The sequence below is a fragment of the Bombyx mori genome, chromosome 19 (assembly GCF_030269925.1).
Source record: "Bombyx mori chromosome 19, ASM3026992v2".
Lineage (NCBI taxonomy): Eukaryota > Metazoa > Arthropoda > Insecta > Lepidoptera > Bombycidae > Bombyx > Bombyx mori.
Genome location: NC_085125.1, coordinates 4,356,500 through 4,374,708, shown reverse-complemented (window position 1 = coordinate 4,374,708; position 18,209 = coordinate 4,356,500). Strand labels below are relative to the sequence as shown.

General features: G+C 38.1%; 2 protein-coding genes across 3 annotated transcripts in view; both read left to right on the top strand.

Annotated features, from left to right (window-relative positions):
* Positions 1-18,209, top strand: part of LOC692988 (aldehyde dehydrogenase) — a 423,296-nt gene that overhangs the window by 229,560 nt on the left and 175,527 nt on the right. The window lies entirely within an intron of this gene.
* The window catches only part of LOC101735492 (receptor-type tyrosine-protein phosphatase kappa), a 161,277-nt gene that overhangs the window by 132,209 nt on the left and 10,859 nt on the right, over positions 1-18,209 (top strand). The window contains exons 5-7 of the mRNA XM_012696572.4: positions 9,924-10,011; positions 12,080-12,156; positions 17,017-17,151. Coding sequence (XP_012552026.2) covers positions 9,924-10,011; positions 12,080-12,156; positions 17,017-17,151 — 300 coding nt within the window. The remainder of the gene's footprint in view (positions 1-9,923; positions 10,012-12,079; positions 12,157-17,016; positions 17,152-18,209) is intronic.

The window sequence follows — 18,209 nt, the reverse complement described above, 5'->3', positions numbered from 1 at the left end:
CGAGGATCATCTCATTATTTTTTAAGGATAGGTCATCTAAATCAATGTTCTTTAAAACCACAGGAGCAGGGGATACACTATCTATAAAGTTCTTAATCTTATTAGTATTACAACATGACTTATTATTTATGTTAAAATCTAAAGTATATTCTGTAATTGTTATGTTATTAACATATTTAGATATAAACTTAATGTCCTTAGTATAACCGGTACATTCGTGAGGGATGTTTAATATACCAGTTCCTATGATGTTAAATTCATACAATTCAGATTTGGGACAATCAACGCTTACTTTAGTTAGATTGGATTGCACGAAGATCCATCGGTTATTAGAAATCGTTTGCCAAACATTAACACTTCCGTAAATGAATTTGTTATTGCACTGCACTGGTAAATCACTGGTCACTTTTATCATCAGTTCCACTTCACAGCTAGGGTTGATGCTCGTCGGATATATGGTCACTATGTCACAGATGTAAAGTTCGGTATGCAATATTTTACATACATTTAGGTCGTCCAAAGTGCAGTAACGTGTTTTGTCTCTGGTCATTGCTATATATTTGCTACTTGGTATTAACATAGAATACATTCTTGGATTTTGAGCCTCATGTGGCGTTGGTAATGCTAAAGCATGATATAAATTATACACAATAGGACATACTAAAGGAATTCTTAAGACAAAAATTATTCTATTCTTACTAAAATAACTAACTACATTAGAAACATTCATAATAACGTGCATCGAGCTTATCTCTAAAGGTACGGGGAATTGTTTATCATCATCCAAGAGTCGAACATTGTTGGCGAGTTCATGGAACAATTGTTGTGGTGTTATTATTGAAGGATGAAGTATATTTTGACTGCTGAATAAGATAGCATTTATCATGTCTTCGAGTTGAAAAGATATGGCAAGAATATTGGTTTCTAAATAATGTATGACTTGGTTAGCGGATGATAGGATATACAATTCGTTAGATGCACTAGAAATATTCTTAACATGTTCTGACAAATTATTAATAGCGGTGTTCAAATTAGCTTCATTAATTTTAATATTATTAATTGTTTTATTGTACGACGAGATGACTGAAGTAGTAACCATAACATTTTCCTTAATTAATGTGGCTACTTTGTTTTGATCATATTGTATTGCATCAATTGCTTCATCGTATCTAAGGCCATCGGTCTCGTCCAAGTTTCCGAATATGTGTTTAATTACTGTCCCGACTCCTCCGAACCAAGCACTACGTTTTGCTTTAGTATCTAACAACTCAGATATGGATGTGAATTGACGGATAATATCGTGATATCGTATTACTAAGGGTTGAGTTATACTATGACATTCCAAATTTTCTATGACGTTAGTCTCGAGACACAGCGCTCGTGCTTTATTGATAGCATTTTCTATATTTTCTAAGTATGGTTTGAAATGTGATATATCTAATGGTATAAGTATATTAAGTTGGCCGCTGGATATTTTGATTTGACCCAAACTGTCCAAATATAGTCCGGAGCTTGCATTGATTTGTTGTACAAATTCTTGTTGGATTTGACTCTTAGCTGACATGCTGGAAATGATATTATATAATGAGAACAAGGATTTCTTATTTTACGAATTAAATTTTATAAAAGTTATTTAAAAGACTATGAGATTAACTAGATAGGTATACGCTTAATCCTAATAGTATATTATTTAAAGATATTATGTTATTTAGCCTAAATCTGTTACTTTAGCGAATAGTTATAATTATACGTTTTCATTCAAAGTCGCGGGCTTAATTTCATCGTAATGGTGTCGCACGTGACGACGGTTTATTAATAGTGATAAAGTATTGTTACCGTGTATTTTAATCACCCTGTAAGGGCCTTTCCATACAGGTGATAAGGCTTTTCTTGATCTCAGGTGATTTTTAAGATATACGTAATCTCCAGTTTGGTAATATGCAGGGCGACTACGCGAGTCATAGTATGTTTTAGATATGCCTTTGGATTTCTGGATATGTTCTACTGCTTTTTGACGAGAGTATTTTAATCGATTTTGGAGCATCCGGACGTATTCGGGATATGTCGTTCCGGTCGGTTCTTGGAAGACTGAATTTGGTATGAAAGGTTTATTTCCAAACATTAACTCGTATGGTGTAAAATGAGTTGTTGAATGTACGGCCGTATTATATGCTAACATCGCGGTGTAAACATAGCGGGGCCAGTTATCTTGGCCTTCGTTCACATACGACTTGAGATACTCCTTGAGGGTAGAGTGACTCCTCTCAAGTGCACCCTGGGTCTGGGGATGGTAGGGTGATGACCATAACTGTTTGATCTTAAGGAAATTGCAAGTTCTTTGGAATAATTCGGAAGTAAAGTTTGTGCCTTGGTCAGTTAGGATAATTTTTGGGATACCGAAAATGGAAATGAAGTGAAGGAGGCATTCGCTGGTTTCTTCAGCGGTTGTACTTCGGATGGGATATGCAGTGGAGAATTTCGTTAGGTCATCTTGGACGGTTAGGATGTATTTCAGTTTTGCAGGACCTGCTTCTGGCAATGGACCGACGATGTCAAGGGATATGCGTTGACATGGTGCAGTTGACGTACTAGTGATCTGCATCGGGGCTCTGTTAATTTTCCTCAACGCTTTATTTTCTTGGCATTGTTTACATTGTTTAACATAGGCTTCAATGTCGCTACGCATACCTTTCCAATAATAACTCTCCTTAATCCGGTTGAACATACGATTTGAGCCGAGGTGTCCGGCAATTGGGATATCATGATTGTCGAATAAGATTTTCTTAATCTCCGTTGGAGACGGGTAGGTTACATTATTATGATATATATTAATTTTGATCTCTGTATTATGGAATAGATAATTTAACATATTATAAATTTTAACAAACGAATGTTTTTCAAATGGATTTTTGAAATCTGTTATTCCTATGTCCTTTGTATTATCATTTATTAATAATTCATTGCGGATGCGTTTAAGGGTCTCGAATATTTCGGGATATGAAGCTTCATCAAAATGGTGAACTTTAATGAAAATTAAATAAAAAGTTTTATTATTTGAGTCAATTTTACAAAAGGAGTGTAATTCTTTTTCGATGTTAGGTATATTGCTGCCAGTCGGCAAATTACCTATGATTTCTTGAACATAAGGGTTGGATTCGTCGAGATCGATTGAGGTAGGTATTAAGAGTGTTTTCGATTGGCCTTTTAATAGGTTTTGATTATGCTCTTCTATCTGTACATTATAATGTTTATTAGGATCTGACATAGATTTGAGGAAAACGGAGTAGTCGTCAGTCATTATAGCGTTTTCTATTGGTGAGTCTGAGTCTCGAGGTTGTTCTACTGGGGATCGAGAAACTGGGTTTTCTGTATTTACATCAGAAGGTGTAGAAGAGTTAGTGTTTGTGGAGATTTTCCTAGGGATACAAGAAGGTGGACTTCCTATTAATGAGCTGTCCGTCGTGGGGTGTTGTCGAACGGATGAGGATGGATTTTCATCATTAAGTTTGCCAGGGGCTTTGTTTTCTGATGAACTATTCTTTCGAGCATTAATATCATCAAGATCAAGAAATGTAGGGGAGGAACCAGCATGGACGTCGAGGTCATTCAGTGTTAACGGACTAAAGGCGTGTTCTTCAGCGGATAAAGGATTTGGGGATAAGTTGGTTATTTCATCTGGATTAAATGACGGTGGTGGTATTAGTAAGTCCATCAAATTTTCATCTAACCTCATACTCTGTCGATCTTCAATAATTTGATTTGATTCAGGAAGGTTTACAGGCTGGATGGGATTTACCGGAAAACGGGATAATGCATCGGCATTTGTATTGAGCTTTCCCTTTTTATATTTAATATCGTACTCAAATTCTTCTAGGATAAGTCTCCAGCGTACAAGCCTAGAACCAGGATCTTTACATCTAAATAGCCATTCTAAAGGCTTATGGTCTGTTATGACAGTAAAATGATGACCGTAGATGTATGGTCTAAAGATTTTTGTTCCAAAAATTACTGCGAGACACTCTTTTTCCGTCACGGTATAGTTGCATTCCGCTTTGTTGAGGGTTCTAGATGCAAACGCGATAGGACGGTCTTTTCCGATCTGTCCTTGGGATAGGATGGCGGAAATGGCATAATTTGAAGCGTCGCAGGTAAGCAGGAATGGTTGTGAAAAGTCAGGATACGCTAGGATAGGAGCTGATATGAGTTTGGATTTTAGGGTTTCGAAGGATAGCTGTTGTTCATTTTGCCAGTTGAAGGCAGTGTCCTTTTTAAGAAGGGATGTCAGGGGTTTGGCTAACTTAGAGAAATCGGGGATAAAACGTCTATAGTAAGAGACAAGTCCTAGAAAGGATTTTATATCCTTCGGTGACTTCGGTGTGGGGAATTTTGCCACGGCTTGGATCTTATCAGGGTTCGGTTTTACTCCTTCTTCGTTGATAATATGACCTAGATACCCTACTTCTTTCCGGAGAAATTCGCATTTTTCCGGTTGCAACTTTAAGTTATAGTTCCTGATTCTCTCAAATACCTTACTGAGGTTATTGATGTGTGATTTAAGATCATAGCTATATATAACAATATCATCGAGATAAACGAAACACCTATTACCTTGTAGGCCAGAAAGACAATTGTTCATGAGTTTTTGGAATGTTGTAGGTGCATTTTTAAGGCCAAATGGCATTCTGTTAAATTGGAAATGACCTTGCGGCACTGAGAAAGCCGTCTTTGGTGCATCTAAGGGATCAATTAGAATTTGGTGAAAGCCTGAAGTAAGGTCGAGGGTACTGAAGTATCTGCTATTACCTAGTTGATCTAGTATTTCGGATATCTGTGGGATAGGATATGTCTCCCCAACAGTGATGTTATTTAGGTTTCTATAATCGATTACAATTCTCCAAGTTCGTTCCCCTTGTGAGTTTAGTTTTTTAGGCACGATCCATATGGGTGAGCTCCAAGGTGAGGACGATGGTTCAATTATTTTATCTTGAAGCATTTTGGTTATTTGTTTTTCCACTTCTTTCTTGTGACATTCGGGGAAACGATAGGATTTTGTGTGGACAGGGATATCGGTAGTGGTTTTAATTTGATGTTTTAGGGCGGAAGTATAAGTTAATGCTTCTTCAGGTAAATGAAATATATCGGAATACTTACTGCAGAGTTCTGTTAAATTTGTTAGTTCTTCGACATTGAGGTGTTCAGTTCGTAATGAATTTATAACCTTTTGGGTGCGGTTATATGTATGTTCTACAGGCCCTTGGGTTAATATTGAGGCACAAGTGTGTAGTGGTTCGACTGTTAATTTTAGATTGGCATTAACATTTATTGGGTGGTCGGATGTATTCGCAACTGTGATGTTAATTTTGTTATTTTCTTTTACTTTTACAATACAATTAGCTATTAATAAGGATTCGGATAAGTGTTGATCTGTTATAATCCCTTCTTTTATTTCGGGGTTTTTGACTGTGCATTCGATTACGGTTTCAGTTCGGGGTGGTATGATATAAATTGGATCGAAGAAATGAAGATTCACACTGAATTTTTTAAAGTGAAGGGTATCGTTGTTGTAATCAATACTACATCCGAAAGTAGTAAGAAAGTCGGACCCTATTATCCCATCATAAGGCAAGTTGATATCCTTAATAATGTGAAATTTATAGCTAATGTGTTTCTTTACATCGAATTGTAGATTTAATTTAAAATGACCAAGTGTTGGTGTGGTATCATTTCCAGGGTCTATACCCTTAAGTTGGACAACTTCCTTCGTGAGTGACGGATACTTAAGTATACATGTTTCCTTTAATAGGCATATGGCTGAACCGGAATCAATTAAAAGGGTTATAGGGATATCCGAAATTTGTGTATGAACTAGGATGTGTGGTAATAATTTTTTCGTGGTATCGATATTAATTTCATATATGGATGTTGGATTCTTATTTTCTTTATCTATTTGAATAGGAATTTCGGTTTTGGATATTTGAGCGTTTCCGATTTGGGGCTGGTTACCCTGTTGTGTAACGACTTTATTTTTTTGAAATTCGTGCGTTTCCGTTTTGGGGCTGGTTACCCTGTTGTGTAACGACTCTATTTTGGATATTTGTGCGTTTCCGATTTGGGGCTGGTTACCCTGTTGTGTAACGACATTATTTTTTTGATATTTGTGCGTTTCCGATTTGGGGCTGGTTACCCTGTTGTGTAACGACTTTATTTTGGATATTTGTGCGTTTCCGATTTGGGGCTGGTTACCCTGTTGTATAACGACTTTATTTTTTTGATATTTGTGCGTTTCCGATTTGGGGCTGGTTACCCTGTTGTGTAACGACTTTATTTTGGATATTTGTGCGTTTCCGGTTTGGGGCTGGTTACCCTGTTGTGTAACGACTTTAATGGTGTCTGGCCTTAGCCGTCTCGTGCGACACCTTAACGGGACGTCTATTCGTTTAAAGCTTCGGGATATTTTACATTTTCATCTACTATTTCTTCTACGTAGTTTACGTTTCTAAAGTTATAATTAGGATTCGATCCTGAAGGTCTGTTGTGTGGTTGCACGTTATAGCGGTTATTGTAGAATTCTCGCTTCTTGCAATCTTGTATATCGTGTCCTATCGTTTTGCAATACCTACAGAATGCATTTTGAATTTGACCTCGTGGATGAGGAGTAGGCATGCGTTGTTGAATAGCAGGAAAGCGCGGTGAAGGATATCTGGGTTGATGGAATCTCGGCGGTGGTCGCCTAATGTTGTTAATATTTGTTCTTGGATCAGGTTGAGGGATAAATCTTTTATATAGCATTAGTTGGATTCTTTCTTCGGAAATAGCGAGACTTATAGCTGTATTTAAGTTTTTGGGGCTACGACACCTTACTATATTTGACAATTGTGGATGTAGACCCATCAAAAAGTGGTGTAATGCAAGGTCTTCCATCGCTGCGGTCCGTCCTACGATTTCCGCTTTTTTATTGTTACATGCTAGGGAGACCTCTGTTAGCAGTTGTGATAAACACGATTCTACTCTGAGTGCGAATTGACTGACGTTTTCTTGCGGGCCTTGTTTACTCTCTTGAAGCTCGGCTAGTAGATGAGTATAATGTTTTTGTTCCGAGAATTGTGTTCTCAAGAATTCTCTGAGTTGGTCCCAGGATGTAAAGTCCTTGACCGAGCAAGCAAGCTCCGCTTTACCTTGGAGTTGACTTAGAATATATTTAAACAGTATAGGTTTTTGTGGTTCCGTAGCCAAATCATGGGCGTTAGTGCAATTTATTAAGAACGAGTTTAGTGTTTCGCGACAACCGTCATAGGATTTGATAAATTTAAATAATGTGTTTAACTCCATATTAATATGTTGTACAGAAGTTGACCTTGTCACCCTAGGTGACTTTACCGGTTCGGGGGATGGAGGTAATTCTGGGATGTCTAAGTGTAATTTACTGTCTTCGGACTTTGATATTGTGGCACCCTTAACCATTACGATGAAACAATTTGATGTTTTGATATTTAAAGAAATTAATAAACAGTGTCATCAAGATCTATTAACTACAATTAAAGTTATTTTAATTTAAATTCGGACATAGACATAAAATATAAAATGGTTTTATTTTCTATCAAGGATCCCTAACTTAATTATTAATTTGCAATGACCAGAGACTTACAGGTTTAAGATAACGCAGCTCAAAACTGCAACTCGGTGCATTCCGGACCGATAAGGCGACGTCTGGACGTGGATGTCGTATTTCGATGATTTTTATTTGCAGATGGATATTCAAATTTCTGCACTAAAGTTTGGGCGTTCTTGGATTTGGATGTTGAGATTGTGGTCTTCTGCTTTGAATTAGATTTTCTTCTTCGAGTGGATTTGATGAACTGTTAGCACTTGAAGTTTTGTTCACTTTTCACCGGGCACGGCACAGTTTATAAAGTTTCAGTTTTTATGTTTTTGGGATGCGCGAACTGGCGATTTTCGGATCCCACCGCTGCCACCAATTTGTTATGGGAATTCTCTCTGAGGTCGTTTTAAAAAAGGAAAATTCTTAGGACACAACTATTTATTGGATATTGAATAATATGGATAATGACACTCAGAGTAATCCCGGTAGCCGCACCCGTACTCTAACACAGTTCACTGACTACTGACCGTTCTCCGGTCTCCTATCAAGTCTCTACCTCGGACCGTCTAGTCAGCGGTTCGAGGGTGTCAGCAGTTTAGGGTTCGGTAGGGATATATAACAGCACGTTCCCTGCCCGTGTATATTTTGCGTGATGAATAATTAATTAGCATATCATTTTTTACAAGTTTACGGGAATAAAATATTGATACGCGAAAGATACACTAATTACGAGATGAACGTGTTTGAAAAAAAACCACAACTCTATCAAAGAATTCAACTAACAGAAACACATTAATGAATCGGAGCAACGCGGCGCCAAACGTGTTACGTAACAACTAATAATACTTGTCATCAGCTATATATTTATATATATATTTTTTACGATTAATTTCCATGTTTCAGGAACACGATTTCTAAATTTACAACTTTATGTAGTTCTTTGATAGTTTCATGTTGTGTGACGAATGTTTTGTAGTTCTCTTGATCGTCTAACGAGGGATATGTCTTATTTTAACAGCGGGAAGACAAAATTGATTTATCTACCGATTAGTCTAATGGCTACTTCACAAAAGTACCGCACTGAATGTATCCGATTAGGATTTAGCATTTAGTATTGAAAAGTTTTATTCTATTAGGTATTTACGAGTATATCTTGCTTACTACAATGCCAAACCTAAAATGATTAACATATCGAACAATGTTTGCCAACATGCGGACAATCACAATCCCGTGGATAAATCTCAAGTCACTGTCAACATAAAGGTATTCCTCTCGTACACATCAATGCTAAATAAGCCACATCTGACATTTCTCGGTAGATGGTATTTTATTACTTGATTGCATTACGTTAAGGTTCATTTTGTTTATAGTTCGACAAGAATATGTTACGTTTAATAACTGACCTAGGCCAGGTCGAGCCAAATAAAGCCTCGCAAGTAGGTCACGTCACTTAGAGCTCAGTCTAGATTACTCTAGATAACTTTTTGAGACACTTAAAAAGAGATTTATGTTGTCTGGGTGAATGTTATTTATGTGAAGTTCAGGAAGCTATTAGAAGAAAACCAGAGAGTAACTTGGTCTCAACTAGGAGTTTTAGGTCTTTTCGCCTCACGGACATAGGTATATTTTATTTAGCCGGTTATTTAGCCACTTCGAATTTGCTTATGGATTTCCCCTTTTTTTTTTCAACCTATACTTCGGTAGCCTTAAGGGTTATTCTAGCTAGGCACGGATTGGTAGGTGAGCTCTCGCACTCAATCTGAGAGTGTTGCTAACACTGGCCCTAGCAAGAGCACTGCTTCGCAGAATTTACCATTGGATCGTAATCGTGACAAACTAAGAAAATCCGACGCAAAACTCAGTGGGTTAAGGATTTCGCCATTTAATACAGGCTAACCACTTTCCCACGAGCCGTTGAAAATCGTTATCATAGTTGTGAATATTTTCAAATGACATTAACAGCAGTCACTATCGCTTTGCGTTTGACAGAGTAAGCAAAAAAAAACAAATAACCATAGAAAAAATCACGCACGGTCACCCGGCCTAAAATTAGGATTCCCTGTGCTAAGGATACCAAAGATTGGCATATAAATTGAAATAGGTCTAAATATATGCATATATAGATAATAAACGCCCAGACAAAGAGCAAACAGTTCATCACACGAATGCTCGACCGATGTGGGAATCGAAAGCCCATGACCCCCGGCGCAAAAGTCAGAGCCACTAACTACTGCACCACCGAGTCAGCCCTAAAAAGAAACCTAGATTAATGGTATATTAACTGTGAATGGGTTCTTTAATGTTTGGTTTTCTATTGTTACAGACTGCGATCAAGGTCGAGATGCAGTTGTGCCGGCACGCAACGAAGAAGACAAATCTACACAAAAATCAGAATCAAAAAGTTATACCTTGTGAGTACGGTTATTTTTATATTGCCCTATTACGAGTTTGCTTGGAGTTTATTGCAATACCCTCTGTATGTGGAGTAGCATGCAGCTATGAAAGACATTGATGATGGCTCGTGGACATCGGCTATGTTAGAGGCACAGCCGACAAATTACCTTCAACTAAATATTCTCTATAACCCTCATTACAAATAAATACATGTCGAGGCTATGCTGCATCACTGTGGTGAGAATTCATTACTCTATCAAGAAATGTGGAAGGTACGAGTAAGTTCACATTGTATCCGAGCTAAGTGATTCCAGTATTGCGATTCTATAAGCGTTGTGTGTCAAACTCGCATATCAATCCGCCGTTGGCATCCTATAAATTCAATTGCAAATTCGAATCTACACCAGCGTCGCTCTCGTGAGAGCGGTAACGAGTTGAAATAAGCATTTTATGTTTTTGACATTTAATGTATGAGATGATGTACACTTCAAATAACTAGAGGTCCCGCAGTAGTCGAAATTCGACTATAATTAATTGGAATTGTAAGTTTGTACACTATTATGATTGTATTTTATACTTCTATGATCACAAATTTCGCCACTATAAAAAATATTAACAAAGACAAGCAATATTTTATCTATTCTCAATTTGACAACAGACGCCAAGAACAAAAGTTTGACAATAAATAGTATGGATGCGTGTGTGCGTCAAATACATGGTATGTAGTGTGTGTAATGTTTTCTTTATTGGTTTAATGTATCTTTTATGCATTATTTAAAAAAAATATTAGCATTGTGCACTTCTTCTCTATATTCTCTATAAGTGTGCAAAATTTCATACTCCTCCGTCCGCGCTATTTTCGTAAAAAGGGATACAAAGTTTTTGCTTCACGTATTAATATATAGATTCTTGACATTATAGGCATAAGGCGATAGAATAATGACAATAGGTGGTAGGACGACTTGCAAGTCCACACAGGTCCACCCTGCCTATTTCTGCCGTGAAGCAGTAATGCGTTTCGGTTTGAAGGGCGGGGCAGCCGTTTTTGTCTCAAGATGGGTGGCCGCATTTACTTTGTAGATGTCTATGGGTTACGGTTACCACTCAACATCAGGTGAGCCGTGAGCTCGTCCAAACATGTAACAATAAAAAAATAAAAAAAATAATAAAAAAAACACGAGAAAAGGAGTAATAATATTGTTTACCGTCTAGGTGTCTATTCCTCCGTGTAGTGCATTTCTTTACAGCGCCTAGTGGCTATCTATGGCCTTCGGTGACCAGTTAACGCGTTTTCTGATTAGAAGCAGCTTTCGAACCTAAAATATCCGAAGCATGTATTATATAAGACGCAAGGATTTAAGTATGCAAACACTACGAGCTGAGAGCCAGAGAAACGTCTAGAATACTTCGTCTAGAATCCTTCGTCGTCTGCAATTTGTCGTGAGCGTGACACAAAGGGAATTTGCGGTCCCCGCGGTTATTGTTCCCAGTTTGTTACGGTTCACAGCACCTGTTCGCTTTCTGTACTTTGACCAAAACATGTGCGACGCGACTCACCTATGTAAAATCGAGATGAAGATTATTTTAGATTTTTAAATTAAAGTTAGACTTTTTGATATCTCCAATTCTACTAAATAGATCTATCTATCTATACATATTCTAGTAATAGTATATAGTAAGCCTAGTAATCCCGAAAATATCATTAATTATTATGTCTCAATTTACCTGTAAGTTCATTTTGACAGAAACGAAGTAAATTACAAATTATATATTAACATTTATAACTTTTTTTTCAAGCCCCAGTATTTTGTAAAATTACAATATATTTACTATCTATTAATCATATGTCAAATGTAAAGTATAAACAAGCTTAAGTTCACATCAATATTAGTCCTAGCAAGTTTAATTCAATCACAAAATTAACATGCAAAGCATTCCAAAAGCATTAATTATATTATGAAGGCAAGTGATAAAATCTTTTCACTTAATAAACATAATATCTTCATTTTAGAATTAAGTACACTGTGCATCGACTAATGTTTGTGTGTTTATATCGTGTAATAATCATTTGGTGTTTTTTCCCAGATGATTACAACAGAGTGGTGCTAGACACTATAGACCGGGAACCAGACTCGGATTATATAAACGCTTCTTACATAGATGTGAGTATTTAATTATTAATTACTTTATTATGTAAACACGACACGGGATAAACTATAATATACAAAACTCATATGTGCGAAAGGGACAGAAAAACCTCTCTCAATTCCACCCAAAAATGTTAAGCCGTTGTCTTGCTATAATATCCATTTGCAATGAACTAACTCTACAATCCACTTATTACACTTGTAGCGGTAGTTCCAATTTATAGAACACAAGATATTTGATATATCACCTGATTCACGCTAACGACATTTTCAAGATAACTTTGCATATATCCAAAATCGGAATAATTACACCCAGTCAGTAAAAGACCTTGCCTTTTTTGTTATTCATAAAAACTTAACAATATTCCTCTCGACGCCTATTGGTTTTAATAGTCTACCTCATCACCATCATTATCATCAACAGCCATCAAATCTGTCTACACTGACTACGTCCAGCTAATATACGCTACTGAGCTCCATCTTCGACGACGACAATTACCTCACCACTTAACACTTCAATTTTTCTAAAATTCTAAAGACTGTAGCAGCACCCTCTTTGCTTTTAGAAACGAACTCAATCCATTGTACCCCTTTTTGGCTCACGTACGCCGATCTTACGTTCAATAAGACCCTTCCACATTGAAATTGGGATCACGTTCAACGTTAATGATCAAACACATTGTTGCACAAAGTGAGTCTCCATAGTCCTGTGATCGACTCTTTAGTGACAAAATATCCTTTGAGTGAATAAGGTTAGGATACCGTAATTTTGTGCATTTACGTTACTTTCTTTGTGTCCTTGAAAAAGATTTGTGCCTTTTTTAAGTTGGGTCTTTACGCATATGATCTTTTGGCACGATGCTTGGAAACTTGAGAGCCAGTGAACATTGCTAATGCCAACTATGTAAAACTGGGGATCTCCAATTCGGTGCCCAGAAATATAACGCTTGTAGAACAGAGACCTATGCATCTTCATTTGTTTCATTATAAAAATGAATAAGACCTTAAGAATGATATTTTTAACAGTCATCTCAATCGGACTTATATTCCAACACTGATTGGGAACATGACTATGTAAACTTTTAAAACAACGAGTAAGCAATGCTCCGTAGATCTCTACCGTAGATTATAAGACTGTTTGTCGGCGAATTTATCGCCTTTTATTATTTAGCTATTGTCATTATCAGACTGTTGACATGTAACTAAAATAATAATAGCAAATGGAAAGACAATTCCTGCAACCTAAAGTCGACCTTCATTCGTATTTAGAATATAATCACAAACCATTTTTAAAAACATAACAAAACGAAACTTCTAGATGATAAAGTAAATTAGAATTTGTAACGTCAGCCACTTCAGTCCAATATAGGAGGATATTAAAGGTATCCGAGAAATAATCTTGTTAGCGAACACATTATTGTACTAATGGTTGAGCTTCGCGTATCATTTGAAAAATAGCTTTGCAATTCCAAAGCAAAAAAGGTTAATTGGATAATATTTTTCAATGATATCATGAATAACCAGACCCTTACTTACAAACTTTACTAGCATTGTGTGCTTTAAGAGTCTGTAAAGGCACATGTATTACTCTTGAGGTGGACCGTGCCATCTATTTGACACTAAAATGTCAATATATCAAAGTTCTAAAACTAAGGGGCTACTAGGTATTTCCCAACATTTCAGTCACCAAAGGCACTTTTGGTCGTATATCGATAATTCTTCTCTCTTCATCCATAATTACCTCTTGTATTTGCCTCTTGTAATACTTTACCTCTTGTAATTACCTCTTGTATAGACATTACAGTAATTAGTCAGTAGCCTATACCCGAATTATCCATTATAGTCTTTGTCAGGCCTTCGTCTTCCGATGTATTGTGATTGAAAATTGTGGCCTTTTCGAATTCCCGTAATTACATTACCGCTCAAACGTCATTCAACGAAAAATTCGATATTCATTACCCATCATTCACTATCGTACCGAATGCAAATATTTTACGATTGCCATTTAAAGCGGAATCTGCGTTTGGTCGCTCAATATACCAACTCAATGGAGCTCATTATTTTTTTATGAAGTCATAAAGAACTGTAATATACCAGACCAAGCCCTGTGTTCAAGCACTAAACATTTATAAACGTTTTTACACCGCATAAAATCTTCGTTACGTTTAATCAGATACGAAGGTGCCATAACTAGATATTACTTCAGTTATTGGCTCTGGTGTTTTATTGGCGAAAATGCTACCTATGGCAGATGATGTTCAATGTTCGATGTGTTTCAGAGTTAGTACAGAGATGCATCGTTACTTTCATTTTAATTTCGAACTATAATGTGAACCCTTATTCAATAGTGAATCGAATTAAATATAACTAATTACACATATCGATGTTGTTGTTGTTGTTGTTGTAGTCCTAGGGTACCCCGCTGGTACATAAGGCCCTCACAAGTTGTCTCCACTTTACTCTGTCTTGCGCTTGCTCCTTGACATCACTCCAGGTCACGTTGGCAGTCCTCATCTCACTCTCTACGGTGCGTCGCCAAGTGTGTACAGGGCGACCAGGTCTTCTCCTGCCAAGCGGTTGCCACTCAAACGCGATTGATGCTGCGTTGTCTCCGCTGCGCCGTAGAGTGTGTCCTATCCAACGCCATTTCCGATGAGCAATGTCTTGCGCGATGGGATTTTGGTCGCATTTAGTCCAAAGGTCTTTATTAGAGATAGTGACTGGCCAGAATATGCGGAGTATCGACCTCAAGCACTTATTTACAAATACCTGCAGTCGGTTCGTGAGTGTCTTGGTCACTCTCCAGGTCTCACATCAGAACAGGAGAACACTCTTGACAATGGAGTCGAACAGGGTCAGCTTGATCCGACGAGTCATGACACTTGACTCCCAGACTGGTTTCAACTGCGCGAAGGCATACCTGGCTTTCCTAATTCGTATCTCTATATCTTCGTCCGAACCACCCTGATTTGATATGGAGCTCCCCAGATATGTAAACTTATGTGCTGACTTCAACACACAGTCTTGGAGCTTTAAGGGAGTAGTATTTTTTGACATTACTCGCATGTCGACAGTTTTGTTGGTGTTGATACGCAAGCCTCTTTTCTCCGCAGATATACGGAGGTCTTCAAGTTTTGCTTGCATTTGATCCAAAGTTGGCGTCATCAACACTATGTCATCTGCATAGTCAAGGTCTTCCAAGATATTTTCGCTCCATTCAATGCCCCGAGGTGTCGTCACCACTTCCCGCATTATGTCATCCAGTAACATAATGAATAGTAACGGAGACAGGAGACAGCCCTGCTTAACACCCGCTGTCGTCTCAATAGGGGCTCCCAGGACTTGGTCATGCACGACTCTACATGTACTACCTCTGTATAAGGCCTGGATTATACCAATGATTTTATTTGGTATACCTCTTTGTTTTAAGCAGGTCCACATTTTGCTCCACTGTACAGTGTCAAACGCTTTCTCAAAGTCTACAAACGTAAGAATCATTTCAGTCTGCCATTCGACACTTTGTTCTATGAGGATGCGAAGAGTGTTTGTATGGTCTGTGCATGATCTGCCCGGTAAGAAACCTGCTTGCTCCTCCCGAAGAGTTCCAGTGATCTTTTTGGACATCCGGTTTAGAAGTAATCTAGCCAAGACCTTTGCAGCGCAAGGAAGAAGTGTAATGCCTCTCCAGTTGTCACAAGAAGACAAATCGCCCTTCTTCGGAACTTTCACGAGCAGTCCCTGCTTCCATTGAGACGGTATTTGCTCAGTCTCCCAAATCCTTACGATGAGCGGATATAGCAAGCTTGCAGATCTCGGTGCATCAGCCTTCAGCATTTCGGCATTGATATTGTCAATACCGGTGGCCTTACCTGGTTTCAGCTGCTTAATTGCCTTTACTATTTCATTAAAGGTGGGCGGTGCAATAGGTATATCCAAAGGCAAGTCGGGTACTGATATTCCGTCTGTGGGTTGGGACTGACATTTGGACAGCAACTTAGTAAAGTGTTCCGTCCAGCGCACGAGCTGCTCTTCCGTGGTACATAGTAGCTGACCCGAGCATATCGATGTGAGGGATGAAAAATACCTGATTTAAATCACGTGGGATGTCAGTAATATCCTCTAATAGATTAAATAAGATCTTAAAACAGCGTCTGATCTTTTATTCTAGAAAGTAGACAGTAGGAATTATGTTCCTCTAAAGTCGTATATACTTCCCCTATTTATTTTAAATAATAAATATGTAAAATTCTAAAGATTCTAAAAAGAACGCAAAAGAAAATTTCAAATAAAATCTGTTTGATCAAGTTAATAATATGCACGATGAACAGTTTCCAGAACCTATAACTTGTTTATAAAGGTAATGTCTCGTTTTAAACTAGTATATAGATTTGACAAAACTAACAACGAACCTTTTTTTTTTCCATTAAACTCACGGATTTTTTCTTGAAAATCTTAATTTTTTGTTGCAGTTCCAAAACACCCCTAAATACTTTTCTTTATTCTTTTTTCCTACCTATGGTGATAGCCTTGAGAGGCTATTTCGTGTAGGTGAGCTCAAATCGGAGTGTTGCTAACACTGGCCCTAACAAGAGCAGTGCTTCGCAGAATCTACCACCAGATAGGAAACGTGGCCCACTGAGAAGATCCGGTAAGAAACTCAGTGGGCTGTATCTATGGGTTAATTCGCTTGTTGAGCCCTTCGTTGCAAGCGACGGATTCGACGAGGACGGTGACCGGTGCTTGTGGTACCTAAAAGCAGCGTTAATGGATCTGGAGGATCCGTAATGACGTATTTTGGGCGACGTCGACTGTTTACCATTCGGTCTACAGGATGGGGTATGCCCTAAATACTAGCGACCATTCCTTTGTTCACAGAGTTTATTAAAGCCTAAGGCGTACATAGTAACTCAGGGGCCAACCGAAGACACAGTCGTGGATTTCTGGCGGATGATCTGGCAGGAACGAGCCGCCGCCATTGTCATGCTCACTAAGACATTCGACTTCATTAAAGTGAGTATTGTTAGAAACAGTAGGAGCACCTGATACCAGGGTAATTCATGTAGCAGCAAGTCTGTATAGATAACATATTATTATCTATGTTTCGAAGCATTCGTACATGATCTGATGCGTCATTATGATAAGACAATTGAAACTTTACGGCTACGTCTCAAGGTCCACAATCACAATCAGGTGGGGCATATGGGCTCGTAAGCTCAGCTTTGCCAATAAAAATCATAATTAGTTTTCTACTGCTGAATCCTTAACTAATTGTAAAATCTTCAACGTATCCAGGCATTGAACAAAGGAGTTTATTTTAATAACGGTAGGCAGCGGCTTAACTCTGCCCCTGGCATTGCTGAAGTCCATGGGCGACGGTAATCACCATCAGGTGGGCCGTATGCTCGTCTGCCTACAAGGGCAATAAAAAAAAGTACCTTTCCCTGTATATGTGCTGCAATGCATGTTCATCTATCTGTGTACTCAGGAAATTAAAAAAAAAAGTGTACAAAAATATTGTTTTAGTTTTCGCTTGCTCACTGACATATCTATTGCTGCCAGGGGGTGTTAGAAATCGAATAAGTATCACCTTGCTTATTTCTATCGTTAACATATTCCAATTTGGAGCATGTAGCAACCTTGTTGCAAAACAATTGACCTTCGGTCTTACGTCGCCAGATGAGTGGCGCCATTCAAGTTGTGACATCGACGTTTTCCAGTTTTTTTTTTTATACGGCCCACCTTATTGTCAGTGGTTACCGTCGCCCATGGACTTCAGCAAAGCCAGGGGCAGAGCCAAGCCGCTGCCTACCGCTAGTAGTCACTTAACTGGTCCACCTGCTCGTTCCGATATTTAAGCAAAAGAAAATATGAAAAATATTTTCCTGAGCTCAACTGTTCTATTCGATAAGCGCTTTTTTTTTTTTTTCTTTTATTGCCCTTGTAGACAGACAAGTATACAGCTCACCTGATGGTGAATGGTTACCGTCGCCTATGGGCTTCAGCAATGCCAGGGGCTCTACCAAGCCGCTGCCTACCGCTTAATACTCTCCACAAGCCTCGTTTGAAGA